The sequence below is a fragment of the Cydia amplana genome, chromosome 14, assembly GCF_948474715.1.
Source record: "Cydia amplana chromosome 14, ilCydAmpl1.1, whole genome shotgun sequence".
NCBI classification, from domain to species: Eukaryota; Metazoa; Arthropoda; class Insecta; order Lepidoptera; family Tortricidae; genus Cydia; species Cydia amplana.
In genome coordinates this window covers 15,269,097-15,289,646 of record NC_086082.1, presented here as the reverse complement: position 1 = coordinate 15,289,646, position 20,550 = coordinate 15,269,097, and the positions used below count along the sequence as shown (strand labels likewise).

The following is a 20,550-nucleotide window of genomic DNA, read 5'->3' as shown; positions in this document are numbered from 1 at the left end:
AAGTGTGTTAGAGGTTATGTTCATCCTACGAAGCAGGGAACCACATGGGCTGGTCCCCCTAAAGCTGAGTATTCTCCACTTGTTTGTATTTGTTTTGCTCTCTATCCTGATCATGTAATGTAAACTCATAATGTAGCTAATTTGTCTCACTACTAGTTTCATGACTCTTGATACCTAAGATCCTCCATGAGAATTACTTCTATAATGTTTGTCCCCGTAACTGGATAGATGTGACCACAACTTAGATAGGGTCGACGAGGAGATGGAGGAGGAGAATGGTTCAATATCGGCAGCCTGTAAAAGGGGGCGCTAATGCCTGGAACAAGTCTGACGAGACATATCTATATGACGGCGGCCCGTGCGGCGTTCACGCCTTGACTATATCGGCGACCATTTGGTGGTGTTAACGCCTCGAATGTATCTTATCCGTAACGGCAACCACTTGTGGTGTTTAATGCCTTGAAGTCTAATCAGCGTGTATGATCTACGGGACATTACCGACTAACTGACCAAGTAACTTAGCAGAGTCTCCACGACATTACTGACCGACTGAATCTCTATTAGACGCATGTACCCACCATATCTTCATCATGCCAACTTGTATTAGTAGCTTCGTGAAACCCCAAAAGATATCCGAGATACTCAGTGATAACGGTGATGTCATAGATCACTTAAAACCCTTAGGTGGTGCGCTGGAACCCCGCAGGCGTGGCCTATCATGCGAGGAGCACGAGTTGTCCGAGGGCATAGACGTGGGAACCTCAAGGCTTATACTAGGAGATAAAGGTAAGATTCAAACATCTTTATCTCATACCATCGCGACGCCTTGTCAAGTCTCATTCACTCTACCACTGTAGTTACATAACATTCCCATAATGACAAGGGCGTGTCGCGACATGGTGGAATGATGCTGAGATGTATGAATCTATGCCTAAAACTCGTGATATGGGCCAAAAAATAGTCGATGTTGTTCTTCGAGCTTTCAGGAAATAGAAGAAATTTATTTCAGATACCAGGATCGCATCGATCAGAACGGGTGAATAACTGATAATGTGTTTGTTATTTAATGTCCATTTCAGATACGAGATTAGGTTAATACATAGTTCATAAGCTAAGTATTAATTTCTACTTAAGGTGTAAAAGAGAAACAACAAGAAACCGATTTAAACTTAATGACGAATTGCGAATATAATCAATCGATAAGCATTCGATTCGATCAATGAAGAGATCGAATGTTGTTTGACTCATTCGATTCATAATCATCGATACTGAAGAAATTTTAGAATGGCAACACAGAGCGACGACCGGAACAACCACGGAGTACAAAAAATATAATTAATTTCGGAAAAAGGGATATACTCAAGAAAATTGTCAAAAATAGCGTGGAAAATTTAATTATGTATTATTATTGAGTAAAATGGATGTGATAGTATTTAAGTTAGAATTACTTGGGTTTATGAGAAAGTAAACTGTAGAGCGCTTGGTTGGTCAATCGCTGGTATTATTTTCATCTTAAAATCATTTAACACAACCTAATATGTTAGAACACATTTATTTATTCGTCTTAATTAATTTAATGATTAATAAACTTGAATAGGTATAAAACCTAATAATCATTATATTTTCATATTTTATTCCATCTTTAAGTAAATTAAAAGAATAGACCGTTATGAGCTTTATTTTCATCAGTCTAAGGTTTATTTTACTACGACACAATTACGATTATTGGAAGCGGTTCAGTTTGTTGTGTTGGTATAATTGGTATTGTCAACTCAGCGAGCGCATAACATCACAGCGTGGGTAGCCATCTTCTTTTTTCGTTCAACTACGACTTCGAGAACTCGGTGACAAAGTTGATAATTATATTTTTGTTGCGGGGTAAGTTCTTTTAGTTATTTTAAAATAGGAAAATTTTTAGATTGTTCATTAGAGAATGCGAATCAAATAAAGATACCATGTAGACACCAGATATTTACGCGATTTCCCAATTAATGTTGACGCCATATATTATCCACGTTCCCTTTTCAAACTCTTTTGAGACTTCTAGTTAGAACTCGACCTGTTTGTGAGAAAACTTTCAAAATCTAGTTAAAGGGAGGGTCCCTCTCTCTGACTAACTTAGTTTTTAGCGTTGTTTGACAAAATATTCCGGTATCCATAGGCTAATAGCTGCCACCTAACCTACGTCCCACGGAGCCAGCGCGACGTCTGCCCGGTGTCATCTGAGGCGAGATTCATCTGTTTTACCGTAAGTACATGTTATCTACCTAAATTCATCTAGCGTTTGTTCATGAGAAGACCGAGAAGCTGCTGCATACCGGGACATGTGCCTGCTACACTATATGCCTTGCTTGGGGCTTATTTCGCCGCTAAATAAATATTATCTATACTTGATATGAGATTCACGAGCACTTTAGTGAAAGGAGTAATTCATTTTGAATATAATTGTGTGATATATTTGCTTAATTTACCTTCATTTGTTTAGAAACTAAAATTAATAATGCGTCCAACAAATTAATTACTTGATTAATTATATAAGTAAATTCTTATAAAATTAGTACTTCACTATATTTTTACTAAATATCATAATCAATTTAACTTTATAGTAAAATTCTAGCCATCATCGGAGCAACATTATTTTGATAGAGTAATAAATAATATTCCAGACTATCAGTAGTATATTCATATCATGATATAATATCTTATTTAGAAGTAAATTCAAAGATGTGCTCAAACAAATTAAATATGAACGGAAAGGAATTTCAACTTTAGTCCAGTAATTTCATCAAACGTTGAGATTTCTCTATATTGCCTGCCGCCTGGAGTTTTACAAATTTTAGAGAACTGCTTCTGCTATGTGTGATTAAATAAATATTTGGGTCAATTTCTGAACACGATTTTTTTTCTGTCCGTGATGAAAATCGCGGGTTAGCATCAGACAATACTTACCAATTTTTTTTTACATAAAGAAGTCACACTTTCACACCGAGTTCCATATGAATTCACTGATTAGTTGGTTTTTAGAGTACACATAAAAATACCTAAAGGCTCAAATTACTACTCCCGTGCCCTGTCCGGAATCTACTTTTGAGCATAATGAAAAATCCTACGAAAAATTCTACATTAGTATCACTAATTTAGTGTCAAATACTTAAACTAGATGATATTTACTATCACTGAGCACATATACTATTAACTTCATTGTGGTAAATAACTCGTGATCGATGTTTAAATTTTGTCCGAGCGCGCGAGTAAAATTTCGTCGGCAAAACTCAAAGGGCTCTGACAGCCGACGTTTGTATTTGAACCGCCTCGTATCCCGCCTCACCTGTACTGGCAGTATTCGGCTGTCTCTCAAAGCAAGCGGATGTAAGTCAAGCCGCGGCGTGTTCGAGCAAATCGCGTAAGTATTTCGGAATCCGGGTGGGCGACAATTTTTTTCTAATTTCGATGCCCCTTATAAGTTTTATTTTCCACATAGCTTTTCAATAGCAATTGTCATATTTAGGAGCCCTTTATGTATCTTTATGTAAGCGATAACATAACAGTTTGGTCAAACACGATTTAAATTTTTGGAGAATTTTTTTATTACGAATTCTAATTTCCGTGCCCTAATTCCCATAACAAATTTACCTAAAACAGCTGATTAAGTGGCACGGGAATTAGAAAGTATTACATATATTGTCAACAAATCTTTTATTGGGGGCACTGTAAGTTAATTGGCAATGTTTACGTCATATTATTATTACTTATATATATTGGCATTGAATATATATTATATGTAATAATAATACGACGTATATCTTTCTATTTTACATTTAAGGAAATCTTAAAGAATGCACAAAAATCTGTGAATAGTTTTTTAGTATAAGTACTATAGTACTTACATACAGGATCGACCCGAATAACCCGGGCAATTTTAATACGTAAGGTAAGGTGGGGTAAGACGACACCGGGGTAAGACTATCACTTGTATGGAATCCTTGTACTGTTAGTCTTGCCCCACCTTACCTTATTCATTGATCATATTATAACATTAAAATATTATATAAACATAAAACTATTTCTGGAATTATTACATATTATAATACCTGTACCTAAGGTTACATGAAACAAAATGAATCACATTTGCAATGTTTTGTTTTTGTAAATTTGACAGCTGACAGCGTATGCCGTATAAAGTTTAAATATCTGGGAGACCGAGCTTTGCCTACCTAAAACCCTACCTAAAAACTCAAAAATGCGCGTTTTTCCAGAGATAACACCTACCTAGATAGATTTTTCACCCCAGAAAACCCTCATATATGACAAAATTTCATCGAAATCGTTAGAGCCGTTTCCGAGATCCCCGAAATATATACAAGAATTGCTCGTTTAATAGATTAGTTGTTATAAATTAGCTTTTCTAATACAAGAAAAATTAAATATATCCTATTCTTACTATATTATAAATGCGAAAGTATCTCTGTCTGTCTGTCTGTTATCTCGTCACGCTTAAACCGCTGAACCAATATCATGTTGATGATATTTGGCATGGAGATAGTTTGAGGCCCGGGGAAGGACAAAGGATCTGGGGACACGGCAGTGCCGCCGCCAAGTCGAGCAAAACAAAGTGGCACGGTCAAAATAACATTTAATTTGAACATGTAATCTAAGAATTAATGCACTTTAAAATCCCTTAGTTTTGTCACTGACACAATCACTCAGGTTTAAGCTTTTTAAGCCAATAAAAATCTAATAATACTGCAATATTAGTCACGTTCTAAAGATCTAATAACTGCATAAATAAGTTTGTAATCCTATAGAAATATATGCGATAACAAATTTACCTTTTAGTTCTTACAATTAGTAGGGAAAGTAAAGGTACACTACGATGTACGATGTGAGTATGAATAAAGATGTATATAGTTATGATATGTGTATACATAGTATCAGTATGGTATGGGTATGATTACCTGAAAAGAAGGACAGCCTACAAAAAGAGATGGGATCCTATCAAAAACATTACATGTAAAAAGATGCAAGTCTCGCAACGCAGTTCTTCTACTACAAAAAAAGTTTTGAGATGTAATGTGAAACCAAGTCGGTTATTTTTTTAATGCCAGGGGAGTATTAAAACCGTAATACTATTAGATACCTTATTAGGGTTCCGTAGCCAAATGGCAAAAAACGGAACCCTTATGGATTCGTCATGTCTGTCTGTCTGTGATAGTCTTACCCCGGTGATAGTCTTACCCCACCTTACCTCATATGTGGTTAAACAATTGTTTGTGTTATGAATTTATGAAGGCAGCATATTCGATTTCTTCAGATTAACTTACACAATAACTTCTTCTCTCTGTGCCCCTATTTATTTCTTAGTATCATTTCCTATACGGCCATAAAGCAGATCATACACCTTGTACCTATCTACATGCAGATACATAATGACACTTTTTAATGAATAGTTTTGTATGTAAGGCGGACATGTTTACGCAACTACTCAAAGTATTGTTTTGAAATATATATATTTTACTAAGAAAGAGAGATTAGTTGCCATTAAAATCAAGGAAACTATTAGTCAAATACGTAGTTATTAGTGTATCATACTTTCGTAGATTTGTCGTCCGAAACTAAAATTAAAGTAGATAAATATGTTCGATGCCGCTTCAGTATGGTTGAAGTATATTATTGTAGATTAAAATATACATAAATAATAGTTTTAACTACCAAAATAAGCTAAGAAAACAATTCCTGTGCCATGTTCTAATTTCCGTGCTAGTAAAATCTAATTCCCATGGACACACTAATTCCCGTGCCCTGACCAAAATTTTAAATTGAAATAACTTTTATAGTTTTATGAATATTTTTACCCCATAAGAAAATTAATGTTTATTATATTTTTTATCAAATTATCAGCATATTTTTTTTTGTGTAATGTTGGTATTTCAAAATTCCATGGGAATTAGACAAAAATGCTCGTTTGGTGAAATTGACCCATTTGTGTGTTGATTTTTTACAAAACCCATGCCCCATACCCTGTTTACCCATGCTTATAATTTGGTGAATGCTTTGTGTGTTAATTTACAGCGGTTATATGTGACAGTGTTTTTCAATATATACATGATGTAGGTTGTAGTAATTGAAGAACAATACAAACAAATAAAGTGAAACTTAAAATTAAAATAAAATATCAAACTTAAAACTAAATGATTACACTATGATTATCATTATGTGACATAAATACTTTGTTAGATATTTCTTGACTTTTGATTTTGTTAAAACACAGTGAACACACTTTGAAATTATAGATTTTCTTTGAGAGTTATTATACATCAATAGTTTATACACAAATTAAGTAATGAATAAATATTGCAAATTAGAGTCAGTGTTAATTCAGCATTACAAATTCATAAGAAAGTTAGCTAACTTTGTGGACAATATTATTGCCCGTAAGGCCAATCCTGAGATATACATCAATGACAAAATTAATTTTATTGGATGGAAGGTTTCTTTAGTGACATTTACAACATAAAGACACTTTCAATCTATGATTACTTAACTTCATTTATTTTGACACAAAATATACACAAATCATGATTAATAAGTTAGCCTTTTAATTTCCAAATAGACTTGGTGATGACTTAATGAATAATTATTAGAAAATTTGCTAGTATTTAAAACTTCCTTAGAATATTAGTTTCTTAATTTTCGAATAGGTACACATTCCACATTTGGGAACATTTAGTCCATTTTGCATTGATAACTAGGTTTGTTTACACAAAATAAACGAAACGATTATTGACCTACCAAGAGCTATCAGCATACGACCTCGACCAACTAACGTTGAACCCTTAGATCTAAGTAATTATATGAAGTGAAAGTTTGAGTTATGCTGGACACATACAAGGCTTATGGAATAACTTTAAATAATATATGCCTACGATGCTATACTACAAATAACCAAAGAATTCATGCTTTTTCTCGAATTATTTTCCCTGGGACATTGTACATTAAGCGGTGTGCAATGTGGTTCTACTATTTTGGTGTGTGTATATTACAGGTATCTACGTTACTAATCAACATGGAGGAAGGTTTGAAGACTGCACTTCGGTTTACTGCCAACCATTTAGAAAGTTTGTCTGTCAAGGCGAGGGAGATATTGAGTATCATACCTGGTTCCCCTACGGACGAGTTTCTTCTGGAAATAGAAATTGTCATCTCCAAGCTAGAGAGTAGCTTGAGTAGGATAAAGGCCGAAATGAACAACTATTTTAGGATGGCTAACCAGCCTGATGCCGACGAGATCTCCAGGGTTTCTACGATCCAGCTGGCAGCTGAAGAAGATTTATGTGAGCTCCAAGTGCGGATTAGAAGAGCTCGAGCCACATCAAAAGAAGCTACCATGCCGGTCTCGGGGAAGTTACCCAAATTGAATCTACCAGAGTACCACGGCGATATTCTAACCTGGCACCAGTTTTGGGATCAGTTCGTCTCCTTAGTTGATAGTAGAAGACTAAGTGATGTAGATAAATTCATGTATCTCAATTCTGCTGTTAAGGGAGAAGCCAAGAAGCTGATCGAAGGGCTAGGAACCACCAACAGGAACTACGCCATTGCTGTCAACACTTTGAAAGAAAGATATGGACGCGTGGAACTTGTTAAGGATGCACATTACTCTGCTTTAAGCAAGATCAAGCCTGCCGACAGTTCCACTAGCAGTTGCCGGAAGGTTTTGAACGAGATAGAGACTCATCTTAGAGTGTTAAGTTCCTTAGGCGAAGACGACACACACAGCTACCTTCGGTTTGTAATACTGGAAAAATTCCCCGGAGAAATAGTCTATGAGTTGAAGAAAAGAGTTCAGGATGACTCGGTACCCGAAATAAGGAAGGAGCTAGAGAAGCTGATATCCGCCAAGGAAGATGCTAGTCGATTTATGTCTCAGACAAGTGAAAGTACTTCAGGCAACTACACTACCGAGACACTGCACATCAGTGAAAGATTTAATAACCCTAGATTTGGAAGAGGAAGAAATAATTATAGGTTTAAGAATAATGGTAATGGACAGCGAAACAATTATACTTCACTTTCAAGAGACCAGGGGCGGAAGAGGAAGTTTGAAAATAATCAAGAAAGAAAATTTTCAACGGAACCATCTGGAAAGAGGTTTAAGAAGTCATGCATCTTCTGTGAAGCAGAACATAACTCCCAAGATTGCAACAGATACACGACAATAAAAGGGAGAATGGATAGACTTAGGACTCGTTGTTTTAGATGTATAAGAAGGGGGCACCAGAGGCGAATGTGCAGAGAAAGGAAACCTTGCACGCACTGTGGAGACAGATACCATCACTTGCTTCTGTGCCCAAGGTTACTTCCAGAAAATAAGCAGATAAAGACAACGGAAGTACAGAAGAACAAAGCGGAAACATCTAAAAATGAACAGGAAAACAACGGAGCCTCCGGGCCTACCATTCCTTTGTGACTAGGCTTAGTGAACGATGTGCGACCCACCGTTATGCAAACAGCCATTATAGAGATAACTGCTGAAGGAAATAACAACAGGCATAAGGGTAGGGTAATGCTTGACGGAGGAAGCATGAGATCTTACATTACAAAGGACTTCGCAAAGAAACTCAACTTGGTAACCATAGAAGATAGTCATCTTACCATATTTGTTTTTGGTACCAATACACCTCAAGAAGTGGAAAGTCCCAAAGTCAAGATACAGATGGTGACACAAACCGGTGAAATTGTTTCAATTAATGTCAACGTCATCCCTGTGATTGCAAGAGGCGTTCCATACTTAGGACCTGACCTTAAATTATGGAATCCGGAATATAAGTTAGCTGATGATGGATCCTTCGGTGACCGGATAGACCTTTTAGTGGGTAACGACTACTATCTATCTCTGTTATTACCCGAGATAATAGAATTAAAGGAAGATCTTTTCATGATTAACACCAAGTTTGGATGGACTTTCGGTGGAAAACCAGAGATAGAAACAGATAATAACTTGGAAATCATCACCTATTGTCAGACTAACTTGGATATAGGAAGAAACAAACCTGACTTACCATTAGAAGGTGTAAACCTAAAGGAACTATGGGATCTTGAAACAATTGGCATCGTGGACTCTCCGAAAGAGAGCAGAGAGGAAGAAGCCTTACGTCATTTCAACGAGACGACCCGGTTTGAACATGGCAGATACCAAGTCTCGTGGCCATGGGTAGAATACCCTCCAGACTTGGATCCTAACTTCGGTTTGGCACTAGGACGACTTGTCAGTTTAATTAATCGTCTAGATGCTGACACATTGACTTCGTACGACGAATTAATTAAGGAACAAGAGAAATTAGGTATAATAGAAGTCGTACCGGAGGAAGAGGTTATTAGCCCTAGTCATCCCGTTCACTACCTACCACATCACTGTGTCAAACAGAAGAATAAGCCTCCGCGCATAGTATACGACGCGTCATCTAAAATCAAGGACAATAAGAGCTTAAACCAGTGTCTTTACTGTGGTCCCTTAATGCTGGAAGAGTTAACAGGAATATTGTTGAAGTTTAGATCACATAACATAGGTATTTGTGCAGATGTCGAGAAAGCATTTCTACAAATAGGTTTACAAGTTAAAGACCGTGACGTAACTAGATTCCTTTGGATCAAGGATCTAGATAAACCAATAGAAAATAACAATTTAATACATATGAGATTCTGTAGAGTCCCATTCGGTGTGATCAGCAGTCCGTTCTTACTGAACGCCACAATTAAATACCATTTATCTAGATCTAGTTTAGAAAGTATACAACGTGTTGCTCATGACATCTATGTAGATAATATGGTGACTGGAACAGATACTGTAGAAGAGGCTATAGACTTATATAGCGCAACAAAACAAGAGTTTCAACGAATGTCAATGAACTTGAGGGAGTGGAGCTCCAACTCACGTGACTTCATAGAACAGGTTCCAGACAGCTGTCAAGATAGAATAGTTAAAGTACTCGGACTGGACTGGAACTTAGAATCAGATACACTTCACTTGCGACTAAAGGAACGTGAGTATCCTAGCACAAAGAGAGGAGTTCTACAATGCATCGCGTCAGTGTACGACCCTTGTGGGTACGCAGCACCCTCTACACTATCAGCGAAGCTTCTTCTACAGGATTTGTGGAAACTTAAATCAAAATGGGATAACCCTTTAACTGGAAATGAAGCGAAGAGATGGATTGACATACAGAAAGAACTTAAGAACTTAAACGACATCTGTGTTCCCCGGTGCTGTGTAGAGAACCTTCGGCAGAAGAGCTACTCCATCCATTGCTTCACAGATGCTTCTACTAAAGCATATGCAGCGGTTGTCTACATAGTGCAGGGCAACCAGAGAAACTTCGTAATAGGAAAGTCAAGACTGATACCTATTAAGGATCAAGATGATTTGAAGATCCCGAAATTAGAGCTTATCGCATCTCTTATAGGTCATCGTTTAATCCAGTACGTTAAGAAGTCACTACAAGGCGAAATAACTGAACAAATCCTCTGGACGGACAGTCAGATTGTAATCGGTTGGTACTACTCAGATAAACTTCTAACACCGTTCGTATCAAGAAGAATACAAGAAATGAAGAAAAATAAAGAACTGAAAGTACGATATGTTCCAACGGATTTAAACCCAGCGGACGTGGCTACCAGGCCCACACAGCCAAAGGAGGAACTGGAGAAATGGTTGACAGGACCCGAGTTCTTATCGAAAGATCCAGTAGAATGGCCTGTCAGTCCGTCAAGTAACACTTCTCTTTTGGTTGGGGAGGGTCTGTCGAGCATTCCAATGGAAATAGAACTTGACGACAGAGAGATACAGGTTGAAGCTGGTAGTTTAAGTATTGGATCTGAAGAAACAACACATAGAGAGGACAGCTCAGGAACTGGACCTAAAGTAGGGACGCACGAAGACATCGGAATCGTATATACTAAGGTTTCCGAGATCAAAGAAGTCCAAGCTAAGTACTTTCCCGAAGAACTAGCAGGAAAAGAGACTAGCTTAAAAAGAAATCTAGGTCTTTTTATAGATGAAGATGGAATACTGAGAAGCAAGGGGCGATTCCAATACGCTAATTGGACGTATGACAAACGATATCCAATCTTACTACCTCCTAAGAGTACATATACAGATAATATCATTATGAGAACTCATAATGATAATTATCACGTCGGAGCCGCCCACACTCTTAGTATAATTCGTCAGAACTTCTGGATACCACAAGGGAAGAAGCGAGTTCTTAATGTCATAAATAAATGTAGTCAATGTATCAAACAACGGGGTGGACCGTTTAAACTACCGCCTACACCGGCTTTACCTCCTGAAAGGGTCAACTACACGGAACCTTTTACTTTTACAGGGATAGATTATCTAGGCCCGATACTAGTTAAAACCCAATCAGGAACGAAGAAGAGATGGATTTGCCTATTTACCTGTCTTGCCGTACGCGCCATACATCTGGAAGTAGTGAGAGATTTGACAGCAGAAGAAGGACTTCTCGCATTAAGAAGATTCATAGCTACTAGGAACGTACCCACAGTAGTAACATCTGACAATGCCACTAATTTTAAATTAATATCCGAAGTTATGACACGACCTTATTGTATAGAAAAGAAGATTAAGTGGCGTTTCATCCCTCAATTAGCACCATGGTTCGGGGGCTTCTATGAGAGACTTGTGGGTATGGTCAAAGTCTGCATGAGAACGACTCTTCAGAAACATCTTCTTACGGATAATCAACTAAGTACCGTAGTCAAGGAAATTGAAGCTGTTGTCAATACGCGACCGCTAACATATGTCGACGAAGATGTAGAACATATACTTAGGCCGTCTGATTTCATAGCCATGGGAAGAACCATAATAACAGACACCGGGAGTGATGAATCCTTACCTCTAGAAACACAGACAAAGAGTGATCTAGTACAAAGCTGGAAGAGAGGTATCAGCATATTGGAAGAGTTTAAAAGAATGTTCATAGATCGGTACCTTTTGAGCCTGAGAGAAAGGTATTCACACTCTCCTAAACAACCTAGGTGCACATCCAAGCTTGAACCATCGGAGGGCCAAGTAGTACAAATAAAGGCAGATAACAAGAATAGACAAGACTGGAAAGTAGGGAAAATTATATCTCTTGAAAAGGGAAGCGACAATTTGTGTCGTGTTGCCTGCGTTAAAGTAGGGAATAAAGTGTATACTCGTTCTTTAGCACAATTGTATCCATTAGAAGTAGAAGATGTGACAAGCGAAGAAGCTGCTGCATCAACGGTGAATAAAGAAGACTCAAGAGTTCTTGAAGATTCACAAATTTTAGATATCGACCTCGAAGTCGATAATTTGGGCGACATGCCTTTTAATGATGAAGGGGATAAGGAAAGTTTATATGATACGGAAGGTATTAGTGAGGAGTGTACTCTACAGAGAGTCACTTCGCCTAATAATATTGAGACAGACAATGGATCAAATGCTGATGATGACACTGGCGCATCTCCACGACCGCGGCAGCAAAGGGATGCCGCCGCCAAGGCCCGAGAGAAGATCCGGCAGTGGACGCGATCCCTATCTTCTCTTCTGCTCGCCGTTGGGAGTGTCGCGAGTGCCAGGCACTGCGATGACGTTTAACAGCAATATTCACCGCTGACAACCCTACCAGGGAGTAGTGTATCTATGGTGAGTAAACAAGCTTCATGGTCTATGGAAGTCTCTATGGTCATAATCTTCATTGTCTATGGAAGTCTCTATGGTCATCACTGTCTCCGTACACGTGGCTAATGAGATATCATACTTTGTCGCCATTCCGAGAGGAACAGTGAAGTGTGTTAGAGGTTATGTTCATCCTACGAAGCAGGGAACCACATGGGCTGGTCCCCCTAAAGCTGAGTATTCTCCACTTGTTTGTATTTGTTTTGCTCTCTATCCTGATCATGTAATGTAAACTCATAATGTAGCTAATTTGTCTCACTACTAGTTTCATGACTCTTGATACCTAAGATCCTCCATGAGAATTACTTCTATAATGTTTGTCCCCGTAACTGGATAGATGTGACCACAACTTAGATAGGGTCGACGAGGAGATGGAGGAGGAGAATGGTTCAATATCGACAGCCTGTAAAAGGGGGCGCTAATGCCTGGAACAAGTCTGACGAGACATATCTATATGACGGCGGCCCGTGCGGCGTTCACGCCTTGACTATATCGGCGACCATTTGGTGGTGTTAACGCCTCGAATGTATCTTATCCGTAACGGCAACCACTTGTGGTGTTTAATGCCTTGAAGTCTAATCAGCGTGTATGATCTACGGGACATTACCGACTAACTGACCAAGTAACTTAGCAGAGTCTCCACGACATTACTGACCGACTGAATCTCTATTAGACGCATGTACCCACCATATCTTCATCATGCCAACTTGTATTAGTAGCTTCGTGAAACCCCAAAAGATATCCGAGATACTCAGTGATAACGGTGATGTCATAGATCACTTAAAACCCTTAGGTGGTGCGCTGGAACCCCGCAGGCGTGGCCTATCATGCGAGGAGCACGAGTTGTCCGAGGGCATAGACGTGGGAACCTCAAGGCTTATACTAGGAGATAAAGGTAAGATTCAAACATCTTTATCTCATACCATCGCGACGCCTTGTCAAGTCTCATTCACTCTACCACTGTAGTTACATAACATTCCCATAATGACAAGGGCGTGTCGCGACAACCCGTTAGTTTATAATCTAACGTAGGTTAGGTTAGATTATAATCTCCCTACCGTCAGTTTATAATGTAACTAGCGAGATTATAATATGACGAGTGTTTACAATTTTACGGTGACATATATATTACATTAAAAGAATTTAAAGCCATTATTTTACCTCCACCCGTTATTTAATTATAGTTATAATAAATTAAATCACGGATAACAATGATATATAGTAGGAGAGCGCCTTATATTATGACACCTGCCTTAATAGGACCTGTTTGGCCGGGCCATATATCTTCTTTTTGATTTAGAACATGGCCAGAGAGGAGATTGAATTATTAACTTACATTTAAACGTATACATGCGTACTATATTATAAATATTGTTGGGTTGAGAATTTTGTTGCTCCGAATTTTTTAAGTAGAGCTATCGATATCGATTTTTATCGTTAGCATATATGTTTATATACATATACTGTCAGCTCCCAGCGGCTCATATTTGAGCCAGAACGCTTATGGGTGACGTCATATCGTGGGAAACGACAGGTTAGTAGGTTAGTACATATATAAATTGTTGGCCTTATATCGAGTCCTTTATGTTTGTATACTTCTAATTATTACACACCCACACCCACACACTTCGCTGGTTCCGTCACTTATTAAGAATGAAAGAGGACCGGGCTGCCGCAAGAGGGCGTACCTGGGAAGACCGACTGGTGGCCGCCCGGTAGGTCGGCCCAGATACCGCTGGGGAGACAGTGTGGAAGCGGATGTGCGTCAGCTTCAAGCCGATAATTGGCAGGAAACGGCGCAGGATCGGGAAAAGTGGTGTGCTCTCCTTTCGGAGGCCGAGATCCTCTTTGGGTCGCTGAGCCGTAATAGTTAGTTAGTTTACTTCTAAAGTAAATTAAATTTAAGGTTAAGTAAAGACTATTTATTAAGTTAAGAAGAATTTTCTACATTTATTTACTTTACGTCTAAATAACATCACATCAGAACTGAAAGATCATCTTTACTGTGGTAGCGGCGAGGTCTTGATATAATGGTAGCGGCTCGATCTTCACAATTATGTACAATTAAGCTATCATTAAAGGTTTTTCTCGTAGGACGCAATTTGTCACGCACGCGGCGCGCGCGCAGGCCTGTGGGAGGATGAGAGGGGGGGAGGGACTAATTAAACGGGCTCGTATAAGAGCGTTTTCCCATTGTCCGATCCGATATCATGTTTCTTCTGTGTACTTACTTATTTATTCATTTAAGAAATCTGCGTGGCAAAAAAAGAATGTAAACCCATAAAGGCGGATTTCATGCCACAGGACACTAACATCTGTATTTCTCATAGGGCCCCTACATCCGATATCGGATTGGTAGTTCCGATCATTTTAGACATGTCGGACCCTCCCGTCAGCTGTCGGAACGATTTTTTTTGTTTGTGTGCGTATTTTATGTGTGGACGGTGTAGGGATGGCGCGCCCTAGACCCCCAGTACCTCTAGTCGTTTATTTTAGCATGACAAAGACTACACGATTTGACGTGACTTTTAGTTAAAAAACGCTTTTTTTTAATCAGTAATTATTACTTATGAAAGCAAAATAATGTAAATAAATGATTCATAATTATTTTTACATATTTGCCGTGAGTTAGGTATTTTTCAAAGGTGTTTTTCAATAAAAAGACAAGTCAAGATTCTCTCTTTTTTCTAATCACTAGGTACATAGTATAAAATAAAGTTGCTTCCCGTTGTCTGTCTGTTTCTTTAAAACTACGCAACGGATTTTGATGAGGTTTTTTTAATAGATAGAGTGATTCAAGAGGAAGGTTTATGTATAATTTGTTAACCCGTGCCTCGGGGCGGGTCGCTAATGCAAAATAAAACGTACACCCCGCGTTGGGGGCAATGTCGGAACATTGTAAATGTAGAATCCGACATCCGATATCGCATCGGCGAATATGAAAACGCTCTAAGAGGGGGAGGGACTAATTAAACGGACTCGTATAAGGTCCGAGAGGTTTTGATCGATCGTCTAGATCAATGCTGCGTCAATTAAAGGTGGGAGATTTATAGCGGATACGTGATTCGCAGTAAAAAAAAAACTAGGAACCGACGTGGGGTTTCTAGATCTAATCAAACGTCGGTTTATATTAATCTGAAGCTTAAGAGTCACACGGAACCTCCGACAAAACGCTTCCTGCATACTCCAGCGAACGTAACTTGTAGAAGTTACGCTCGAAAAGTCAAACTTGGCATGGCGATTTGAATAACATGTAGGTACAATATATATGTATCCATACTAATATTATAAATGCGAAAGTGTGTCTGTCTGTCTGTCTGTTACCTCTTCACGATTAAACCGCTGAACCTATTTAGTTAAAATTTGGTATGGAGATAGTTTGAGTCCCGAGGAAGGATATAGGGTAGTTTTTATCCCAAAAATCACCCTTTAATGGGGTAAAAAGGGGGGTGGAAGTTTGTATGAGGAATCGTTAAAAAGCAGGTACCTACATAATACAAATAATATAGAGCGATAGATCGTAGACGCTACCACAGATAACAAATCTAAGGTTCAGGTAATAAAATAATTCTAATAACAATTCTCTACACCTACACTCATTCACCACAAAGCGCACATTTCAAGAACCCGATCTTCCACGTTCTAAGTCTAAAGCCGGCGGTATTATTTATCGGGCGTCTAATTGAGAGCAATTAAAGCCTGCGTGGGATTACGAATGGCCGCTAATGGCCAAGATAAAGACCATTCACTGGAATTCGATTAAACTCAACACAAAGCTAGAGCGATGAAAACAAAGGCATGGTTTTAGTTTAGATTAAGTTTCAGTCAAGTGTTAAGGACTTATTACAAGAACTGAGCAATAAAGTAGTATATATGTATGTATATTAGTATATTATGTATGTATAAGTATATTGTAGCAATATGTATATTTGAAATAGTATGCTGTTCAACATAAAAATTTATGTTTAATATTAAATTTTTCGTACTTTTAATTTGTCTTGCACCTATTACTGCTTGTTCTCTGTTTGGCCCGAGAATTAACTGGTAGAGAATGCCTTCTGGTATTAAGTTCGCCTTTTGTACAATTTTTTTACTGTGTAATAAAGTTTAAATAAATAAATAAAATAGAGCGAATTAATCAAATGGAATTTTATCGCAAAATTAAGAGGATTAAAAAGCACATTTTAACGCTATACCCTTTCAGGCGGGATACATTTTTTCAGGACTCGAGACTCAAATAAGACAAACGTGTTATATTATGTACATTGTACACAGGTCGTTAGCTTTTATTTTATTGACCACAGAATACCTTTTCTGAAATGTTTTAACCCATGTCGAATTGATGAATAAAGTTTATACTTTGACGATTGTTTAATAGATGCATAGCCACCAACGGCGACTACCAATTTTATTATCTCTCAAGTTTCGTTGCTAAAGCTATTTAAAGCCCCAAAGATCCGGGAACTCACTTTATTAAGGCAATTAAACGTCTTCTCACGTTTCAATCTCCATCCCATTTCTTTAACGCCTTTCCTGTCTAAAATGCAACTAAAGGGTGCTAATCTAAAAAATACCTCCAATCTAAAATTTAGTATATTTCCAAGGAAGTAGAGTTGATTTTTGCGTGTGTTGAAACGCAGGTAATAAACTTTTAACATGACAACACGAAATTAAAGAGTATTAAAACAACATGCGCGGGACAATGAAGGGGCGGCGTCTCAAAGGCGGCGGCGGCTTTGATGTTTGCCGGCCCACACGGGCGTTGCATGCACGCTACAATAATGGCTATTGTTGTGGAAAACTAGCGAATGGGCTGGAAAATTATATTAGAGGTTTGGGATTCTTGCGCAGTTTGCGGTGACATCTTAATTGGGGTACCTATATATATATATAGATATTTATTAGTTTTATTACAATAGATGTCGAAAACACAAGAGCCCAAAACGATCAATTGCTATTGTCAATTGTCAATGTATATACATATACATATACATACAAGTAATGTACTTATACTAATATCATCTTTGACAAATATTTACACATACGCACATAAAATTGTCTATAAAAGGATTATGTAGATAATACACTTTCTGCTAAGGCCAATATTTAAAAAGATATTTAAGAAGAAAAGCTGGAAAAGTTATTAAATATATATAGGATTGATTATAAGTAACATTCCCGCTTTAAAATCTTTTTAAATATTGGTCCTAGCAGAAAGTGTATGTATGTAGGTACTTTTTTTTTTTTTGTAGACAATTTTATGTAAGTATGTAAAAGAACATTTTTTGCAACGGGCCACCGTTTAGTTAGGTATTTACGAAAAACTATAAAAAGGGACCTTTTAATTTAAGTATTTAACCAACTGTTCCTTTTTAAGATTAGTTTTATTAGCTTGGAAGTAACAAATTAAAAAAAAAACAATAAATTTATAGGTAAGCATTTTGTATAAATCATAAAGTCATCATTAAAACATCATACGACCTTAATGCTTAATGGAACTCATTTACACACCTTTTAGTAGGTACCTATATACATATTGGCCCCGATAGTTAAATCTAAATGCCTACTCCTCTTATTGACTTTCACAATCTTAAGAGCTTATGACATAATTGCAATAGAAACATATGTAATAAGTTGCAAGTTACAGCACTGCTTGTTAAATATAAGTGTTATTGCAGTCGTTATCTAGTTAGCAGTTGGATAACATAATTTACTGTAGTGAAAGTGAATCTAAACGACCTGTTGGCAGGCGAGATTGCAATAAAAATGTTGTGATTGTTTTTGAACTAGGTTTCCGGTGATAGTAGCAATATTTTGTTACATCATTCAATAAATAGTACATTACATACCAGGGATGTTGCGAACATCCGCATCCGCAACCGCGGAACTTCCGCATTATTTTCAACATCCGCATCTGCATCCGCATCCGCATAAAATCGATGCGGAGCTTATGCGGATGCGGATGTCGAACAAGTGGTTACAGGAACGTCTTAGCAGCGGCATAAGTGCTAGATAATTTCGTCATTACCTATAACGAAATCGTCTAGATCCAGAAAAGTCGGCCAAGTTACTGTTTATTAAATATAACGCACCTATATTCTTGCTCAAATATACTAAACGATTCGTTTTTTTTAATAAAAAAATACTAAAAATGTAATATTTGACGTTTTCTAAGTACCTAATCTTGACATCCGTATCCGCATCCGCATCCGCGGATGTCAAAAAATCTGCATCGGCAACATCCCTGTTACATACATAGGGAGGTGAATTCTGGGGCTGTGGGCTGGGAATGAGCTGGGGCTTTACGAATTACCGCCCGTGTTTTGTATAAAGCAGCCATACTCTAAGTGTATTCCGCGGAACTCTAGGGTTCCGCGACACCCCTGCAGGGGTTCCGCAAGAATTTAGAACACTATGCTTTAGTCGCCTCGAAAAATTGTACTATGCCGCCACCGTATTGTAGGGTTCCATCAAGTATTTCGCTTTCCAAAAGGGTTCCGTCAAACAAAAGATTGAGAACCACTGGTATAAAGTTTTACGTCTTGCCTTGGCCAGGAAGTGAGGGTTTCTTCTCGCGTAGCGGGAAGAAAATCCCACTTACTGGCCTAGGGTGACGTTAAGAATTTTACCTACACAAATATCATAAACTCTCTATGCTGCGTTCAAAAACCGCAAATTACGGGTAGTTTCCTAAAAGTTTAGACTGATTAGTAGAGACATTGGTACCTATTATCTATGCCTTAATTAACACTGTATTACACATTTACAGTACATGGTGCTATATTACGATACCGGTGCTATAATAAACACATTACCTACTTAACTACGTCGAAAATTTAAAGGGCCCTAAGCATGAACTAGGAATCCTCTAGACGGAGTTTAGAGCAATTATTTCATGAAACCGATGCTGCCAAAAATACGGGGGTGCGGGGGGACGAGGTGAGCGAGTCCCGTGCCGTGATTGGTCCGTTCAGACACGGACGTCACACAAAGACACTTTAGACTCAAAAATGGAGTAAAACTACCGTATATTTGTGGCAGAGGGGGTAGCGCTACTATGCTCAGTCTAGAGGATGTCTTGTCTGTGGCCATAAGGGATACACGTGCGGACACTCCTATGAATTTAAAACACTCCCGAAGTCGTATTTTAAAATTCGCCACTCGTTGCGAATTTCCTATGTTTCGCATTTGTATCGTAAATAACTATTATATAGCTCTATATGATAGAGCTTTCTTCATGAATGATCGAATCACAATTTAATTGTTACCTACCTTTGGAATTTACATTGAGTTAATATGGTATAAATATCCCGCCGTAGCCGTAATGCTTTGCTCAATCAAACCGCAACATCAAAAGACAATAATAAAATAACCTACAGTCCGGTTCACGATTTGTTCGACCCGAGCGAGCACTATTTTTTATTGCTCATAAAGCGACCGTCTCTCTCACTCATATGAATTTTTGATTGGTTAGAATGTGAGGGATGCTCGGCGCGAAGTTAGGTTGGAATCAATTCGATATGGCCCGATGCCCGACGAAAGCAAATCAAGGAATAACACCGGCTTACCCATTTTGCGCAATTACTCATCTTATTCCCAATTTTAACGGAAATTCAACCCTACCGTCCAACAAATAAAGTTCAAATTTAAAATTAATATGCCAGCATTAATATTTAAAATTGTGTTTCAAAATTCAACCTTCCGAATTGGTGATAGAGTGTAATTTGGTAGTGAATGAGCGATAAGAGCTTTTGGAAATTATTTATCGCGTGAAATTGCTGTTCGGGTCTTGGAAAAAATGATATTCCTGGAAATAAAGCTTGTGTTAA

General features: G+C 38.0%; 2 protein-coding genes across 2 annotated transcripts; both read left to right on the top strand.

The window, feature by feature from the left end:
- Nucleotides 1-7,063: 7,063 nt before the first annotated feature.
- Nucleotides 7,064-8,467, top strand: LOC134654370 (uncharacterized). Its single transcript, XM_063509834.1, has one exon. The coding sequence runs from the start codon at nucleotides 7,064-7,066 to the stop codon at nucleotides 8,465-8,467; it is 1,404 nt and encodes a 467-aa protein (XP_063365904.1).
- Nucleotides 8,468-8,581: 114 nt separating this feature from the next.
- Nucleotides 8,582-12,640, top strand: LOC134654369 (uncharacterized). The gene has a single exon (XM_063509833.1). It carries the CDS (start codon nucleotides 8,582-8,584, stop codon nucleotides 12,638-12,640), a length of 4,059 nt encoding a protein of 1,352 aa, XP_063365903.1.
- Nucleotides 12,641-20,550: the final 7,910 nt, after the last annotated feature.

Excerpts from the sequence above, each read along its gene's own strand:
- LOC134654369 (XM_063509833.1), top strand. The coding sequence starts at position 8,582 with ATGAGATCTTACATTACAAAGGACTTCGCAAAGAAACTCAACTTGGTA.
- LOC134654370 (XM_063509834.1), top strand. The coding sequence starts at position 7,064 with ATGGAGGAAGGTTTGAAGACTGCACTTCGGTTTACTGCCAACCATTTA.